This window comes from Rhipicephalus microplus, chromosome 4, assembly GCF_043290135.1.
Source record: "Rhipicephalus microplus isolate Deutch F79 chromosome 4, USDA_Rmic, whole genome shotgun sequence".
NCBI classification, from domain to species: domain Eukaryota; kingdom Metazoa; phylum Arthropoda; class Arachnida; order Ixodida; family Ixodidae; genus Rhipicephalus; species Rhipicephalus microplus.
The window spans coordinates 128,092,305-128,111,729 of record NC_134703.1 but is presented as its reverse complement, the minus strand read 5'-3'; the positions used below and the strand labels follow the sequence as shown (position 1 = coordinate 128,111,729).

Here is a 19,425-nt window from a genome sequence, read left to right as displayed (position 1 = left end):
CAACATATTTACGAGCAGGGGCGAGAATTGTAACCTTTGTCTGATAGCGCTGTCATTGTACAGTGAGTGATAGGAAATTCGCAAAGGAAAATAAAAGGAGACAACAGTCATTACAAATATCATCTTCCGCAAGAACATTATATACCGGGTTGGTACGACTTGGTGCCCGAATACATTTGCCCCCTTCTTTCAATGACAATGATTTTAAAAAAAAGCGAGATTGATGTTTATGAATCATAACATTGTGGAAGCAAATCCCAAAGTGAATGAAGGAAACACCATCCAGTTTTCTATAAATGTGTGGATGACTTCGAGGTATGTGCAGCAACCCTATAGACGCAATGTACGGTGATGTAGATAATTTTTGTGTTATGCCCTGATTCACCATTCACGTTCCATGCTTCTTAGGCAGCGTCTAGGACAAAGCAGCCGTCCAGAATGTAGACTTTCTTATAAATTGTTCTTTTATTGGTTTCTTTCATTTAAATTGCAGCCAAGGATGTAAATAATCGTATAGTTTGGATTTTTCTCAATCGAATGAACCCTATTGCTGAATGATGTTCACTCGCTTCTTGTGCAGCCGCAGTGGCAAAACTACAAATTTACCCCAAACATTTTAGTCAAAATTTATCACTGACATGCCAAACCCGGAGTGCTTCCTGTTCGCGATTGCTTCTTTTGAACTCGAAAAAGCACCCTCCTGGAGCCTACAAAGGGGGGCAACTATAGAATTCGTTCGAACGGGGAAATCCCGGGCGCTTCAGTGGCGCCGTCCCGTTTCGAGATATTTGCGCGTCGGCGTGGCGTGCATGGCGCTCGCGAAGGGGCCACCACGTTGTATACGGCGGCGGCTTCATGCGCGCACGCACGCACGTTCACGGCGGCGGCTGGCAGACGACGATCCGGGCATGCATGCAGACACAGGTGGGACGGTGTAGCAGCCTGGGAAGCCGACGGGCAAGGAAAACAAGAGCGGCGAATGCAGAGGCCGCCGGCCAATGAGCGTCCGCTCGGGGACCTTCGTGAGGCTGCTTTCCTGTTCCACGGCGCGGGCTCTTGATGTCCGCGAGAGGGGGGGGGGGGGGTAGGAAAGAAAGGCACGGCGCATCGAAATGAACGTGCGAGGCGGACCAGCGCCGCAAGGGGGTCGGCATCGCCCTCCCCGGCCGTCCCTTCCCCCTCCCTCACCTGGGCCGTCCCCCGCACCTAGTCGGCGATATTATACACCCGCCGAGGGCCGCAAAACGAAAACATACATCGCACTCGGTTGCCGACGCCGCCGCCAGCCCCAGGTCACTCTCGGGTGACTTACGTAAACGCGGGAACGCTCCGCCAGGGTCGTCCGTCAGCCAGACACTCGCGCCGACGTCGGCCTGACCGCAGGAGGGACCGGCACTCGGAGTCGGCCGTGTCGACTTCGAATTGTCCGTCGTGCCCCTTTGGATTATCGCCTTCGTTCCTCTTCTTCATCGCGCTCCCCCCGGCACCTCGCCAACGACGGCGCAGGAGTCGCGCCAGGCTACGCCGTCGTCGCACGGCTGGACACCTATGACGGAGTGACAGACGCAGCGCCCCGGACGGGACGGCCCGATCGGCGGTGGACCCCCTGGAGATTTTCGCGGAGGGCGCACCGGCCGGAAGCCGCGGCGCGGGCAACAATCGCAGCAGCCACGTCGGAGAACCCCCTGCCGCGCTAGGTGTGTGCCCAGGGAGTGTGATTATTGTGCGTGCGTGTACGCCGAGGCAGCTCCTGCTCGGTGTGTCGAGGGAGGCGAGAAAAACGGAAAGAAAAAACGCCAGTGACCGGTCACCTCTTCCGCTGACCGATTGTGCGCGGGTTGCAGCAGCGGTCCTCGGTCATTGGCTGAACTCCGGGGTCGCTCCTTCGAGCGGTGTTTGGCTGTATGTGAACGGCGCGTGAGTGCGTGCGTGAGTGACTGTGCGTGCGGAGCTCCCTCTCACGGGCAGAAACCGTTCGCGTGCGCCTCGTTGATGCCTCGGTGTTAGCTTTTCAGGTTTGACGAGGGAAAGGAGGAGGCGGACACCGGGTTCGGTCGCGAGTGAGCGGCGGTAGTCAAACGGCCACACAAACGCTTTGGAAATGAAGAAAATGCGAGCAGGGAGCGACCCACACATCTGTCGTCGTTCGGCGCTAAATTTAGAGCCCGGGTCCTCGTGGCCCTTGTGAATCCCCCGGTGGCTGCCGTGTCGGGAGTGGCAAAGGGCCTCCTCGGAAGAGTTGGCTCGCATCACGCGCCACTTTGGCTCCGGCGACGGGCTGCGTTGGCCAGGTATTATAGCTCGGGCTCGCCGGGACGCAGAAGGGAGACTGCGTCGAAACGGATGCCATTCTGCCGTCGACGCTGAGGACTCGTGAGTATGCAGATGACTTTTTTCTTTGAACCGCGCTGCTCTTCACCGTAGAAGAAGTTTTTTATATAGGCTGACCCAGCGAAGCATATATATACTATACCGGATAATCGTGTAGACGAAGCTAATACTGCAGAGCACACATGTTCTTAAGCCAGGGTTAGTCAGGACTGTCAGAACGTTTTTAAAGGTGACGAATCAAGTATGGGTCGTAGGCCGCACGTTTCGCATTTATAATGACCAATTAGTTTCATTTGTATTGTTCGTATAATTTAAAACGAGGAAAAAAATCAGTTCTTTGAGTTTTGATATCTGCTTCTTTTTGTTTGCTTCTTTGTTTGTTTATTCGTGAGAAAAGAGGAATTCCAAAAGAAAGGATTTACTTCTAAATAAATGAATAAATTATATACAGGCTCAATGCAGCCTCGCAAAGTGAAAACTTTGCTGGTGTTAACTGAAATTGGCAAGGAATATATAGCACTCGTGCAAAGTTGTTCAAAGAGGCAGCGGGATGCACACGCTGCCTTTCTCATTATCAGCAACATAGCCGATTAACAGCTGAACAAATACAGAAAGCGAGAGCGGCCTTCATAAAAGAGCAGTCCGCAGCTTCGCCTGCATAACAGGCACGTGCCCCCATATACCTGAAGCCCGTCTGCAAAAGGTGCAACGAAGCAATTTTCGCGCGAGTGGTAAACGATTACGCGAGTAACCGGACACCAGCGCGGAAGGTGTTTCCGGCCGTGATGTATTGAGCGCATAACAGACGTAACCCAATACGTTAGACGGGAGAGGCGATTCCCGTCCGCTCTCTCCGCAACACGTCGCCTATATAGCATTGGGAAAGCCGCTCTCCCGACTCAGTCACCGACTTTGTCTTCTTTTTTTCGTGTATAGAGTCGTTAGAGCACCACTCCCTTTGCAGTGTCTCATGCTAGATCACGCGTTTCAGCGTGCTTTTCAACTTGAAACGTAGGGCTACTTTTATCATGTAGGATATGAAATTTAGTACCATGACCTCGCAGACGAACAAAACAACGAAAAGAGATCACCGAAGGAGTAATATTTCGTAAAATCTAAGCACTAGGATCGGTGCTAATCAGACAGCGCTCTTACAAGCGTTATTTTAGCACGTGCTACCAAGCGAGGCACGCCAGGTTTTGCTCGTTTCCCATTATGGTTATTGACAGGGAAACGCTATGCCGTTGTGAAGTCTTCGAAATCTAGTACATGGAAGGCGACGTTTCCAGCTATGTCGAGACCGCCATGTTTCAAAGTGCTACAGTACGAACGCTTTGCTGTGCGGAATTGTTTGTTTTTTTCTTAAATACGAAGAAAAACAGTGGCAATTGCGAAACCAGTATTTCGAGCCAGTTCCGTAACTTTGGCAGCGGAGCACATAAACACTGAGAGGAGAAAATGGAGTTGTCCGTCTCGCCTGGGCAGGCAAGCTCTCGTCAGAATGGCCATCAGCAGGCCGTCTAGCTGACGTGATCGCGAGCCACAAATCAGTGGCCCTCGGTCCGGTTGGCATGAGCGCCGCGCGACGGCCTGCCCGCTGGTCAGCGTCGCGCGCGCTGATTGGTCGGTGGCTGCCCGCGCGCCCAAGGTGTCTGTATTCTTCTCTCCTGGGCCCCGAAACGTGAGCCGGCCGCACGGCAGCCGAGGAGGAAAGCAAAGGCAAGAGAAGGAAGCCCACAGGCTCCCCCCACCCATCGTAATGGACACGTGAGGGGGTCTCTCTTCCGACGTCTAATCCATATCTCATCATAAGCATTTCAGCTGCCAGGTTATGCGGCTGGCAGGCTTGACGCACGAGCGACTCCTTCGGACAGGGCGCCCATTGGCCGTCCGAGGCCCGGTCACGTGACGGGCTACCTGTGATTACAGCGGCGGCGCGCTAATTTGCCACTGCCGGGCCGACGGGTACCTTAGAGCCTGCTCCCCCACCATTGTTTCCCCAGTGTCCGGTCCGCGTGGGTCCGCGCCCTCCTCTCCGGGACGGCGGTGCCCCGTGGCAAGTCGAGAAGGCGCGCCGTGACGGGCCGCGCAATGCTGACGGCCTCGACTCCTCCGATCGGCAGCGGTTCGTCATGACCTCGTACTTCGGCAACCTGAGCCCGGGCGCGACAGGCTGGCCCACCGGCGCCCAGGACCCGCACCTCTACGCCCCGTCCAAGTACTCGGCCGCGCCGGCAGGTTACGTCGACACACCCGGAGCCCACCACCACCAGTACGCGGCGGCTGCGGCCGCAGCTGCCGCCGCCGCAGCGGCATCGGCGACCTTCGGCTCCGGCGGCCGCTACCCGTACTCGGGCCGCTTCGATGCAGCTCCCAAGGGACTCGGATACGATGCCCACCAGCACCCGATGTCGCCGTCCCATCCCCACCATCACCACCATGGCCATCCGCAGCACGCTCACCACCAATCCCTGGGTTTGCCGCCTTCTCACCACCATCACAACATGCTGCCGCAGCAGCAGCAACCCGGGGCGGCGTGCTACGAGCCCCCAAACGTGGCTCCGTACTACTCGGCCGCTGTTCCTGCCAGGCCTCCTCCCGAGACGCACGCCCACGTGGCCCCGACGTCGGCGGCGGTCGCCTCGAAGGAGTACGGCAAGCCGACCAGCACCGTCTCTCCCTTCGCTGCCATCGTCAAGCCGCAGCAACAACAGCCTCAGCAGCAGGCGACGCAGTTCCCGGGCCAGAGTTCGGCGGCTTCGAGTCCAGTGGCGGCGACTCCCGGTAGCAACGGCGCGGGATCGCAGCCCGACGGCAACGGTCCCGGCACTCCCGAGAGCTACGCCGGGAGCGCTGGCAGCGCGGAGCCGGTTTCCGGGAACGAGCGCCAGGGGTCTCCCACGAACGCGCAGTCTCCAAGCAAGACGGACAACTTCTACCCGTGGATGAAGTCGTACTCAGGTAAGCCAGTGTCGGACGTGTCAGCATTCACATATTGACACTGATTTTTTTCATCGTTATTTTTGTGCTCATAGTTGCATATAACTTGGTGTCACAGTCAAATATTCTGAAGTATTCTAACTCTATAAGCTCGTTTTATGTTGACATAGGTTGCCAACGTGCCAACGGTCGGTAGACATTCAGAATCAATTTTTTTTCAGTACTCGATAGACAATTGAACGTTAAAGATACATTCTGACGTGTGTTCTGCGCGATCCATTGTTTTACTTGATTTCATTTGCTACATGACTGAAAGTCGACAATTATTATTATTAGTTTGTAAAACTCATTCTTGGTTTCAGCAATGACATTCCTTTTTTTTATTTAATTTGCGCGAAGGTATACTCTCATTTTCGGACAGAGTGCCACCTGGAGATAGAAAGATACTCGACTGACTCAGCGAATTGGAATTTAACGCCAGTCTTATGTTGTGTGTTATAAATAATATATTAGTTAATATATTAATTTTACTATATATATCATGCTGTTGGATCAAAACATTTTTGGTAATATGCATATTACAGGTTAGTTTTGAGAATCTGCTCGAGCAAACAATTTACAGCTGTCTTTTAACGGCCGTTTCGGAGTTCCTTTTTTATGTAAGGTAAAATTTAAATACCTGGAGCGCAGAAATTTTTCGCAGAAATTTACGAACCGTACTTGAAGACATCGTTTACAGAATACCAATTTCGTTAGCTACACGTATGATCAATTTCAGCTCGAAAAAAAAAAAGGCTTTCGCAATATTATGCAAGACACCACGTCTCATTTTACGTGGTGAATGAAGAAAAGATACCTCAGGCAAAAAAAAAAAAAAAACAGATTCTTAATACAAAATTTTCTCTTGACTATATATCTCGAACATTTTCACTTGGCATGAAAGAACTTTTCAGAAGATTAGATGCTCAATAGCTTATATCTACTTGCGCGATTAATGCAGAAGACGTATGAATGTTTTGCAGGGTTTGCGATGACACTTTGACGTGTTAATCATGTGCGAAATCGGTAACACCACTATCAAAGCTTCACGGCACTCAATTCTGTTGTCCTGTCCCAGATATACAAGTCCATTTATTTCAGTTTTAGACGCACTGAAACTTTATAAGGGAAGAAGATGCTGACCAACGTAGTCATGCACGGACAAAATTTTGCGAGATGTCGGGGCGCCGTTCGAAAGCTGTCGCTGGGCTGTGTCCGCATGCCCGCAGCCACGACTACTGCGCGCATCGGCGGTGGCACCACATTCTATAGAACAGCCTGTTGAACACAAGCTGCCTCTAGACCGGTACTTCGGCGCCTCGCAAAATTTTGTCCGTGGCGTTAAAAAGTTACGCTTCTTGGGCAAGCAAGAGTTGGGACATTTCATTGTATACACATCAGATAAAAAAAAGCTGGTGGCCTGCGAAAGCCAACATTGAATGACGCGTATAACCGCCAAAAGGCGTTCAGCACAGCATGCATGCAGCCGCACCTGTGAGACGTATATTGCTGTGCACCGGTGTCCCACGAGGCAGTTATCGACTCCACACGCCACCTATCGGGGATGTTCTGGAGAGCTCCCGCGGCGCGAGTATGTATGTAAACCCGGGGTGCCTTCTTCACTTTATTACGCGACATTGCTACCCGCCGCTCACTCATTTCGGCACCTGCATCAATGGCTTTGAAAAAGGCCGGTTAAGCATTTGTTGTTGTCGTGTGTGAGGGTGTTTTTTGTTCTGATTGCACCACTTACCGTTTAACATTCACTGCATGCGTTGATAGGTTTTCTTTAGATAGCTTGTCCGCAGTTGCCAACCGTATATATGTTAATGCGCTCTTTTCTGGGGACAGCGATTGCGATGACAGCGTAAGGAGGAGGGAACGACAGTAGCGAGACGGCAGGTTCCACGGGCCATGGTTGCCGCCCGCGGCGCCACCGTACTGCGCACCGTCGCGCGTGCATCTGTTGCGGAACGCACCCATGACCTGCCTTCCACGGTGTCCCATCTATCGATGCAGTCGTGCTACTCTCCGTCGGCGGCGGCTGATGTGAAATGGGGTGCACGAAATATTCCGCGCCAGTCACGCTACTCACGGCGTTCTCTTCTTAACGTAAACCGTGCACCTATATACACAAAATAGCCTCAGCCAGTTCCTTCTGAAGAATGAGCCACGCGACTGGTGGAGCAGTGCTTGCTACTAAATGAGTTGCCCGAGCAGGGGAGGGGCTCAACACCGTCGACGCCTGAATCCAGAGGGGCGCGCTGCCGAAGCAGAACCGTTTCCCCCGACTTATCGCAATATCAAAACACCTAAACAGATGAAACAGACGCCTTAGAATTCGCACCGGGCAGTATCATAACCGTACACTGAAGTTTGACAGTTCCCATAACTATACATGCGGAGAAGACAGTGCCTTCATGACCTTGTTGCTCCCACATTGTGCAAAAAGCAACGTCAAATTTCTCAGATAGATCAATTGTCGTATTTGCTCCTATATGCAGCCATCACGTGCTAACTCTGGCTGTTAGCTAACGTTGGTTAAAATACGGCTAATGTTCGTAGTCGAATGTTCGCTTTATTTTACCTCACAGCTTTAACATTAAGCATGTCTTCATTCGATACGTCTCCCAACACTTAGCTGCCTACCCATTATTTTTTGCCCGTGTTTCTTGTACGTCTTATCGCACCACGTATGGCGATTTTTCAGCACTTCTTTTGCATTCTTACCCCTTTGCCTGGTTGTCTTAGTGTTAATGTTTTGCAACTACTACTCAATTTTGTGGAATCACGAATATGGTCACTGTTCGCAGGGCTTTCGGTGTCGCACAACTTCTAGTCACAGTTTAACCCCGGCATGGCAGAATAAAAAAAAAAAAGCCTGCCATGAAATGAACTCTTAAAGAAAGTACCGAGTATATGCGTCCCATACACGTCTATATCTACTTCTATACAGTTGGTAATTTTTTCATCCACTTTTCTTTCTTCTTATTTACATTCCATTAATGTTAATAACTTCCCCTGTACATTCCTTGGCATTACTGTCTGTTATATCTCATTATTATTGTGTTAAAAACACGGAAAAACGAGCCCTTAGGTATACACTTCTTTCCCTTACTTCTATCCATATATATATTTTCTCTCGTCTCTCTCTCTCTCTCTCTCTCTCTCTCTCTCTCTCTCTATATATATATATATATATATATATATATATATATATATATATATATATATATATATATATATATATATATATATATATATATATATAGGGCGAGAGAGAGCAAGTGACAACACGCTCACGCATCTGTAGAGGAGGAACAAATGGGGAGAGAGTAAATGTTCAAATATTAGTTTAGAATAACCGGTATGCTACCCTGGAAGGGGATGAAGAACTTCACACCGGGAAAGTTAGGCAAAGAGAGAACACAGACACAGTAAGTAACGGAAAGGCTTCATTAGCATGTGCACCATTACATGTTCGATAGAGCATGGTCATCAGCAGGATATTTCTGGGGGGAGGGGATGCATCGCGGTGCTGGGGGGAAGGGGAAAGCACAGGTGTAGCTTGGGTGAGGGCAAGTGCTGGTAAGGCTTGTGGGGGGGGTGGGGGGGGGTGTGCTTTTTTGCACCCCACTGCCGACGCCCATGTGATGAAGTGCTACTTCTATGTGGCATTTAGGATAACCTACCTACTATGGATTATGTTACATTTCAAGGGGGTGCTGGTTCGTTAAAACAATAAGGTAGTGTTCCCTTTAAATTTTGCAAACAATGCTGTTCAAAGCTAGGGTGTATTTACTTAAATACGTAATTGTGTTTATCTCTGCAACAGAACCTACCCACTATGGATTATGTTACATTTTAAGGGAGTGCTGGTTCCTTAAAATAAATAAGGTAGTGTTACCTTTAAACTTTGCAAACAATACTCTTCAAAGGGTGTATTTACTTACATTCGTAAGTGTGTTTATCTCTGCAACAGAAACCGACAGAGAAGCAGAGCAGGGAGTTTAGCCTGCAGTGTGTTGTGTTAGTTCCATTTGTGTAGTGTCGGTCTTTTTGGGCAAATCAGTACCTATATTGCTTTCAGCTATTTATTTGTACGACATTAAATTTCAATGAATAAACAGACATTAAAAATAAGCTACGATTTGACTTGACGCATGCAAGCTTAACTGGTGCCTATATACTTACGCACTTACTCACATCAAGCTATAGATATTCTGTAGTACTAGGAAGTTCAATAAAGAAAGCGTACACTTGCTCTGCCATGGTGTCGATATTTAAATGCTGTTTCAATACAAAAAAGGACACATCCCGTTGAGGACATAACAAAAGTTCTTACGCAAAATAATTACACTGTATACATACGAAAAAGCATAGGGATACCTAATTTTAGGCAAGCCTTGTCGCCATATATACCTTAATTTTGAAATTATGTCGTAAGAGCCCGTACGTTTATTAAACAGGTTCAAATCTCTGGCGCCACAGTCAGGTTTTCTTAATGTCGAAGCATTTCCCCAATGAATAAAGATAGTCTGCTGGCGCCTTCACCGAACGTACTTGACACCTTAGCAACGCGTAAAATCTAACCAAGAAAGCCTAAACCGCTGCCCTGTGCTCAATCGTTCGCTAATTTCGCTGCCTGTGTAACAGTGAAGCCCGCCGCGAATAAGTGAAGGAAGTGCCACCATTATAATCTGACTATATCATCATCATCTCACACATGCTTAGTAACGTTACGTTACACACCTAGTTGTAGACGTACATGGCTTGATATAACTTGCGAAGTGGTTGTTTGACCAGCTGGCAGTCACGGGAATCATCGCTGACAGGGAATTTTTTTTCTTTGGTTTTTTCTGTTTTTTATTTCTTTCATTTTTTGTTTTTGTTTTTTGTTTTTTTTTTACATTTTCTTTTCTTAGTTCTTGACACGTGTTTGTTTCGGGTTGTGGGCGCGTGCATATTTTGTTATATGACGTTGTCGGTGATGACAGGGGAAGTCGGGAATGACGTACATGCGTGTGATGTATTCATTAGCGTTCGCTTCGAAATAAAATTTTCAGTTGTTAGCAAGCGCTTGTCTGTGTCCTCTCTGAGTGTGTGTATTTTTGCGCTTGTTTTATCATGAACATTTACCAACACGCCCAACTGACAGTAATTCTAAAGGGAATAACACGTTTGTGTCACGTCGGTACGCAGATTCCTCGCAAGGACCCAAGCGGACGCGGCAGACTTACACCCGATACCAGACCCTGGAGCTGGAGAAGGAGTTCCACTTCAACCGCTACTTGACGCGGCGCCGGAGGATAGAGATCGCGCACGCCCTGGGCCTGACCGAGCGCCAGATCAAGATCTGGTTCCAGAACCGGCGCATGAAGGCCAAGAAAGAAAACAAGCTTCAAGGCGGACTCCTCGTTCCAAAGCCTGGAAACGAACTAGTTAGTGTGCTTCAGGACTCCAAGGGGCTCGGTGCGACTATGCTGGACAGTGTGGTTTACAGCTGAAGAGAGGGGCATGTGCGCGACCGACGTAACATCGTGGTGTACAACCCGCTTCGCAAAGTGTACGCGCGCGCGCGCGCTGAATGTGTGTCTGTGTGTCAGTGTCAAGTCATGTGTACATTTCCATCGTCCTTAATACACCAAGCACCTTTCTCACGAAACGCGGGAACAAGCGAGAATGACGGTTTGAGAGCATCAGAGCACAGGTTTCTTTTGTGTGTGCGTCGATGCACCGCGTACCGCTGGCGGGCAAAGTACAAACCATATGTAATTGATCGCAGCAACGCTTATCGTATAGCTGTGGCGAGATGTTGTATGAGCAATCACCGGAACTCCGAAACTCGAGCACATAAAAACTGAACGTAGAAAAATGAATGCGGACGGTGGGAGAACTTGCCTACTTCCGCGACGCGGCTCGTAGGAACGAACAATAGTTGGCACGATAACACTTCGGCATGCTGTTTGAAGCCAACAGGTGAGAAGCTTGCAGCCAAAACCAGGAAAACAAGGAAAACGGACGGCTGCACGGAAAGTCACGAGCGCTACAGAGATATGTTCGCCGAATGAGCGCCGCAAGATGTCGTGAGCGTTAAACGGTCGAAAGCGCACCTGACAAAAGAAATGAGGAAAAAAATGTCGTCACGAAAGATCCGCAGCGCTCACCTTGAACAGCAAACCGCAAGCTGACAGCCGAGGGTCTCTAATTTATTGCCTCTGTGTCCCAACTTCTTCGGCAGAGGTGTCGCGAGTAAGCGCGCCCTCGGAAAAGAACGACGCGACGCGTATCACTCCGAGCAGTGTGACAACGGTCCTAAAGGGGCGCCTCTTTCTGAACGTTTTCGGCACCCCCTACGCTTCCTTCTTTCGAGGCCCCCGACGACTGCTCGGCTGACGATGCGACTGTCCTCAACTCAATGGGACGGGACGAAAGCCGTAAAACGCCGCCACGGCACCCTCGGTCGCGGGACGATTTTTCATATCTGCTGCCCCGACCACAAAGGGACAGGCGTGCCAGCGAGCGCACATGCGGCCATCGGGCGCGCGCATGCACGCAGATAGCGCAGCAGCCGACCCGGGGCGAGTCAGGTGGTGGTCGCTGCCGCGATGGGTGCCTCGGAGACCGTTTTTCTTTCTCCATTGGGGGTCCCTCGCTCAAGAGCGCGCTGATGGTCTTATGACACTCGAAGACCATTGTCTTGCGACTCGGCGCTCGTCTTTGGGAACCATTAACCGAAGAGCGAGCCGAAAGCGATGCTCGCTGGAACCGTTGGCTCGATGGAGGACCTTCCTGTGCGGCGTCTTGGATGCTCGCGGCAACAAAGAAGTCCGCATTCGTCTCGCCATTTAGTGACCCATTTAAGGGGGTCCCCCCCTCTCGAGAAAGGGCTGGATGGCCCCCCTGGGAGTCACCCCTTCTGGCCGATTCCCAGGACGGGGTGTCTTTCCAGGGCCCATGCGGGAAGTGCTGCTCCGAACCTACCCACTCTCCACGCGTGCCTAATTGCCGAGAAAAGAAAAAAAAAGAAAGACGACGAAGGATGCTCGAAACGCACGAAGAATGGAACGAAGAAGACGGCCATGAGAGCGCAGTCTGATGGTGGTCCCCGTCTGCGAACGCGAGAGGAACAAAAATAAAGAACAGAAACTCCCCGAAAGCAGCGCCCTCGTCCGGGCAGAACCCGCGCTACGTCGTTGTGTGCTGCATCAGTGTGCGGTGGCTGTGTCAGTGTTCAGAGGTGTTTGCTGCCGGTGACGACTTTGACCCCGGTCGGACGGGTGACCGTGATCGTAAGCCGCTTTGAATGTTCCATAGTAGGTTTCCATGTGCGTGCTGTGCTTGTCGCGACGATGTGTGGCGTCGGAGAGTGTAAACGTATACGTCTTGTACCCAAGGTAAGGTTAATCCATGCACTGCAGAGAGATAAGAGCGCTTACGAGACATGTTTGAACGTGCAGGTCGCTTATGCTATATACCTTTGTTCCTATAGACGCCAAGGAAAGGGTGACATCGCGAGACGGCCCACCCAGTGATTTATCGTGTGGTCTCAGCACCGTCATAGAGTCTTGAGATGCATATGTATACGTATGTTATTTATAGCTTCAGCGTGTTCCCCAGTGTACAGAATTGCGTGGCTTCATATAAAAAAAAATTAGAATTTCCACAATGTATAAGGGTGAATGAGCCCTTCCGTTTGTCTGTTGTTTCTCTTTCAAGCCGATACCAAATTTTCAATGGTGATTCAAGAAGCGAGGAGCAAAGCTCCGAGCTTCCGCGCGTATTTTTAGGTTCGCCACGCGCATGAACGAAAAAATGCGATATTTACCAGTATATCGTTGGGAAACCAGGAATATTCCATCAGCAAGGCAAATAGGTCTGTGTGAAGAAATTGTACGAAGGAATACACACACGTGCACACGTTACCTCATGCATCCGCAACACAGCATCGACGGAGTGTGCTGTGGAGCCGATGCGCGTGCTGCGTTACGGACGCGTACAGTGGGCACTATGCCAATTTGCAGAAGCAAGAATTGTGGCGTAGTGGTCACTTAACAACTGTCCTTGGGGTAGGTCTTTTTGGCTAGTTTCAAACGGTCAATGTTGCGTGTGCAGACGTTCTTTTTCCTTGTGCCACGGTTGACGTGTCCACGGAGGAGCGAAGTGAGGTGACCTTCACTTTGCTCTGAGGAGGAGCCGTTGTGAACAGGGTCTAATCACTTCGTGCGTTCGACTCTTGAAGACAAAGCTCAAGCTTCCTGTGAGTTTTTTTTTTTGTTTTTCACACTTAGCACACGAATAGCAATACAAGTCAGTAGTTGTCACATGACCGGGTCGAGTACAATACAAGCCAGTACACTCACGATCGGGTCCTGGTTAAAGGCTGGCTACACGCAGGAAACCAGACAAAAATGTCCGTTTTACCGTCTATCCGGCACGCGGGGCTTGATTAAGAGAGTAGTTTTCATACGACAGCGCCAGTTACTGCTTGGCCAACACTTCAACTTTCAACATGCGATTTCTATACCTCATTTTAACAATGCGAATGTCTTTGGATCGATTAACTATTGCTTCACGTGACTGTTTCTATCGGAAGTGGATACCCGAGTTGATATGCCTTGTCGTTCGTTTCACACCGATGATTTCGCATTTGGGGAATTTGATGCTTCTTGGTATGGGTAACACAACGGTGTTTTTTCGGTTAGCCGTCTGCCCCTAAATAATTCACCTGTTCCCTGACGTCATTACCTAAAAAGAAGATTATTGCACTGTCGCCACTATGTCCATGATGTAGCGTAACTTTGTGCAGGTTGGTATTCAATTTCAGCATCTACAGCACAGGACAAGGTCTTGTGTTGTGCACTAGACGCTGACATGACAATTGGTATAATTAACTTTAGGATTACCTGAGACGGCTCTCGCGTCGGGACAGTGAGGCTTAAGCTTACATCGTATCACGGATCTTCTGGACAGCCCGTATACTTGGTCTGAAAGAGCTCTATTGAGAAGGATTCTTTGCTACCATCCATTCGTTTTCATTATCAGTTGCACTTGCTTCAGTGCGAAAGTTGAAACTTGAGCACATACGCGAATAAGGGAGACAGTGTAGGCAAGGAAGCCACATGCCGTAACACCATTGGTACACCAAACACGACATGCACGGTTCGTGCTTTCAGTGCCCAAGAATCCAGGCTGATTTTTGTCCATTTCGTCTAGAAATTCATACACCTCTACTGAAACAGATGACTTATTTCATCAACCTAGTTCTATTTGCTTAATACACGGCAATACACAAGTCCATCCACCGATTCATTGTGCTCTAGTTTGCTTCCATGCTGAGCACTTTCACAGCCACCATTTGTAAATGAAACGCACGTAACTCGCATGCTAAACAGCACGTGTTGTGGTTTGAGTCAATGAGTTGCGACATTTGTTTAAAGACAGCTCCTCTACACATCCCTTTTGTAACCATTTTCAACTAAGCACTGTCCGAAGTTAGTTTTATCAGTAATAATTTTACAGGGGCCTCTATGTTATTAGCTGTCTCACTGCGCTCTCACATGAGTTCAGAGTTGACTGTCATCACAGCTACTCGTAATGAACGTAAATGAACCTGTCAGAAGCAAGAACGTCACAGACAAGAGAGAGAGAGAGAGAGAAGGCTTGTCCAAAAGAATGGCGCAAAACATTAGGATTCTGCTGAACTGTGCTTAGATATTCCGTGAATTAAGTGGCGTCTACAACGTACATTTTATTGTAGTATAAAAATAGATTAGGTTTTATAAAAATAGATTCAAGTGATTGACTATGTGATGCGGTGTCATAATTGGTTTATACAAGCGAATACCGGAAACATATGGGTTTTGAGTGGTTACAGAGTGAGGTGTACACGGCAATGTCATTCTGGTGAGTTACTTCACACGCTCGTAAAAATAATTTCGTATGGTTCCGATTTTCAGTCTGTACACGAATATCAAATACAGACAATCACACATTAATATGCATGCAGCCACTCAACTAAGTTTCTTAAGAGCAAACAAGAAAAATTTCCGCTGCTGCGGTATCCATGTGGCAATGCCATGAATTTCAACCCCAAATGTTCGAAACTTACACCTCGGCTGCATATATGCACTTGCCTTATACGGGTATCCCACGTAAATTTAGCCAGGGAAGTATATAGTCTCACAACATGTGGTTGCAGGCCCCGCCGCGGTGGTCTAGTGGCTAAAATACTCGGCTGTTGACCCGCAAGTCGCAGGATCGAATCCCGGCTGTGGCGGCTGCATTTCCGATGGAGGCGAAAATGTTGTAGGCCCGTGTACTCAGATTTGGGTGCACGTTAAAGAACCCCAGGTGGTCGAAATTTCCGGAGCCCTCCACTACGGCGTCTCTCATAATCATATGGTGGTTTTGGGACGTTAAACACCACATATCAATCAAATCAATCAACATGTGGTTGCAGGACATGTACACGTGTTTGGTCGTGTATCCACTTTAGTTAATACTATTTCTGTGTGTAACTGACCTTTCTAGTTGGCAGATATAAGTAAAAATAAGACAAACACATCAAGTCACGTTAGCTGGCACACACAATGTGCGAGAGAGAGAGAGAGAGAACATACGGAGAAAGGCAGGGAGGTTAACAATGGCTGAGCCTCGGTAGGCTACCATGCACTAGGGAAGGGGAGAGTGGAAAGTACTACATGCGATTGTACATAGTGCCTTGGAAACAAACAGCTAAAATACACGTTCATACAAGCATGAAACGTACAGGGCACAATCCTCGTTTACATGAGAGCCTCACACAACCGCTTCCATCCGGCTCAGAATTATTGCGTTCAGAAGCCACCGAGGGCCGCATACTTTTATTCAGGCAAACAAATATGTTCATTAATTTATAGGTAACATATATGTAGAACTGTTTTCCATTTGCAGCACAATACAACATGAATAACATCATCTTGCCACATTTAGTTCTTCCATATGGACCTAAGACCAAACTAAGAACACACTGACGTCAAAGTGCGCTTGTGAAGCGCATCTGTCTTACCTTAACTAGATAGTTTCACAGAAACATCTGTATAAACTGATATATAACAGAGGGCTAACAAGTAATCTCTACGTAGGCCTCAGCGACACATTCTTTTTTTAAACGCTGCTGCAGCCGTGGGTTTGTCTTACAGAAGCGTAATATTACTGCTCGAGTGTAATAGCTGTTTTTTTTTTAATAATGTTACATTGTAAACGCAAACAAGCCTAATTTATTTCTCCTGTTATCTTCATTTCATAAGAGAATGGCAGTCACAGGCGCGCTTTTTCTTTACTGGGTTCTTGTAGGTCCATATGGAAGCAGTAAATCAGAGAGCTACAGGTTGCAGCATCCGTTTGCTATCCTGTGCGAGAGAAGAGGAAATATAGAGGAAGAAAGGGAGAAAGTTCGGACTCACCGATGCGGCGAGTCCGAAAACATGCAAGAAATCAGACACACGCAGAATATATACACGTTTTCGTTAAACGAAGTTCTCGTCCGAGAGCAGCTCTTGATGCTTGGTGCTTACAATCGGTGGATTCTTGTGGGCAAAAAATTATTTCAGCCAACGGAGCATTCGTTTGAACTATACACGAGAACATTCATCGCCTGCAGATTGCAGCCATTTTTTGTGGGGCGCTGCTGGTCCCAAGAAACGGACTACTGCGACGGTGATTCCCCTGTTCTTATAGCGTTATGGTTGTGCTGGCAGGTATAGTGTTGGCCAGTTGTGACGCAATCGGTTATCGGTTGCGACGTATCCAAGCCCGGAGCTCCTATACACTGTAAACCAGTTTGCACCCTTAAGGGTACTTTGTATGTCTATAACTAACACCCTACAATAAGGGTGCTCTACACTCTAATAAGTAAAAAAAAGAAGGAATATCGAGTTTGCTCTTTTAAAGGAGTAAATACCTTTCCAGACTCATTGCACCATTTAGAGAATAACTGCGAAGGAGTAACCATGCTATAACGGTTGTACTCCTCAAAGGAGCGACAGCCATTTTGTGCAAAGGAAAAATCAGGTTTTGGTTGACTTAACCAGCCTTTTGAAGTGCGTGCAGGCATTTTATTAGGCATACAATCGACGTGCAATCATCACATTCGGAAATAAATTTCGGAAAATTCGCAGCAAACACACGGGATTCAAACTGACGACCACTCAGTCGGCACGCGCGCACACCACGCCACGATGCGGCACCGCTTGAAAGGAAACAGGCTCATGTAGGCACCCATGGGTCATTTGCACACGGCGCGAACATTCCTGCAGTTTCTCCGAAAAACGAGTGATTTACTCCAAAAGGAGGAAAGCAAGGCCCTACGCAGTAAAAATTTTACATCCTTATGTGTGTGAAAAGGGTGTTTTACAGATTTACACCCTTTTTGAACGAATTTAACACCGTTTTCTTTGCTGGTACATCCTCAGAGAAGGGTGTAAGGGGCATAAGGGTGTTATTATGCCGTTCGTGAGGGTGTTGAAGAACAGAAGGGTGTATACCTATAATTGTTGCAATAAAAATTGTTCCGTTTAACGTCCCAAAGTTGTCATATAATCATTAGAGACGCCGTACAAAAGGTCTCCGAAAAGTTAAACCACCTGGGGTATACTTGCCGTGCCGTCTGCACTTTTTTGCGCACGTTTCGTCTTTCGATGGAGCAAAGAGCCCTTTTCGGGGTAACTGCGCAGTTCCTCCAGAAATCATTTTATAGTGTAGGTTGTCATAACACCCTTATTGTTGGGTGTTAGTTGTGTAGACACGGCGAGCACCCTTAAGGGTGCCAACTGGTTGACGGTATAGCGCTGGGCGCACCGTCTGATGATAGTTGGAGTCAAGATCGTGTATGCTTGCTATGCACACGTGGGTGCAAGAGTATGAATATACTACATTATATGGAGTGACTTACGTTCTTATCTACGACGTAGAAAGTTGGTCAAAAGGAAGAAAGCGTTCCTTCCCGCTAAACTTACATTATTCCGAAAAATTGGACAAACTTTCCGTATTGAAAACATGGCGTTCTCACCGGTTAGTCGCGATGCTGAAACATATGTATACAATGCTATAAAGCGAGAACGCTTACATGCACAGACAAACCGCACGTTTACCATATCTCGGATCGAATGTAAAGCAGAAAACGTGTCTGTGTGCTTTAGAAAAGCAACACGCAAGAATATGTAAATACAACATGCAGGAAAACCATATTTGTCTTCTCAAAAGCATTGGCAATATCAACATTCAGCGAAGTCACATGTTCAGAAGGCAGGTGTTTTCTCAAACATTGCACTTACAGTTTCTGGTTGACATCGAGCACACTGCTTATTAAACGTAAAAACGTGCTGGCTAATTTATGGGAAAATCAACTAAAAGGGTTCACCTGGCGTCTACAAAGCGACACTTATATTCTTATAAGGTTGAAAAATACCGAATACGCTGCACTAAGCATAAATTATCGTAAGAATTCACACTCTTGTCTGACGAATTGTTGCTGCTGTTTTGTTCAATGCTTCTTGCGCGCAGCTGCAGGTGCGGTGAGAATGCGACATGAGTCAGGACGCCGTGTTGCGCTTCTAGTTCGCAGAATAATATGACAGTAGCCGCGGGAGTGAATCGGCAGCCTTCTAACTGTCGCATGACTATACGTGAACACCAACCTAAGTTATGAATCTTGGAAGTGCACCACTGACACGACAAACTCGTGGGAAGGACACGATGGGTGGTGGCTTTTATATCTTAGCGTGCTGCATATATGATATTATATGTTTTAAAGACACGCCCCTTATATATCATGGCACATCCCGACCACCCACCTGTGAATCCGCAGTGACGGATGCAGATGGGAATGGGGGGGGGGGGGGCTAACAACCTACTATTCCCCCTTAAAGCCTGTGTCAGCAGCCCCCCCCCCCCCCCCCCACCTCCATTCATTGCTTGTCGTCCACCTCTATCACTGATTAGGACAAACGAGACGGACAAAGTACCTGTAAATATGTTGTGATGGGGTTTGGGGGATGATAGAAACTACTTGAAAAAACAGCCCGGTCCAGAGTTGTCAAACGCTGCCAAGCTAACAAGCAAGATGTAACCACA

General features: G+C 48.3%; 1 protein-coding gene across 1 annotated transcript; it reads left to right on the top strand.

Moving 5' to 3' along the window:
* The first annotated feature begins 1,297 nt into the window (after positions 1 to 1,297).
* Positions 1,298 to 12,979, top strand: LOC119172867 (uncharacterized). The gene is made up of 3 exons (XM_075893645.1): positions 1,298 to 2,373; positions 4,335 to 5,292; positions 10,513 to 12,979. The coding sequence occupies exons 2-3, from the start codon at positions 4,464 to 4,466 to the stop codon at positions 10,815 to 10,817; spliced, it is 1,134 nt and encodes a 377-aa protein (XP_075749760.1). The 5' UTR covers positions 1,298 to 2,373; positions 4,335 to 4,463; the 3' UTR covers positions 10,818 to 12,979.
* The last annotated feature ends 6,446 nt before the right edge of the window (positions 12,980 to 19,425 follow it).

Excerpts from the sequence above, each read along its gene's own strand:
- LOC119172867 (XM_075893645.1), top strand. The coding sequence starts at position 4,464 with ATGACCTCGTACTTCGGCAACCTGAGCCCGGGCGCGACAGGCTGGCCC. Across the intron at positions 5,293-10,512 it reads GTGGATGAAGTCGTACTCAG|ATTCCTCGCAAGGACCCAAG; the intron begins GTAAGCCAGTGT and ends GTCGGTACGCAG.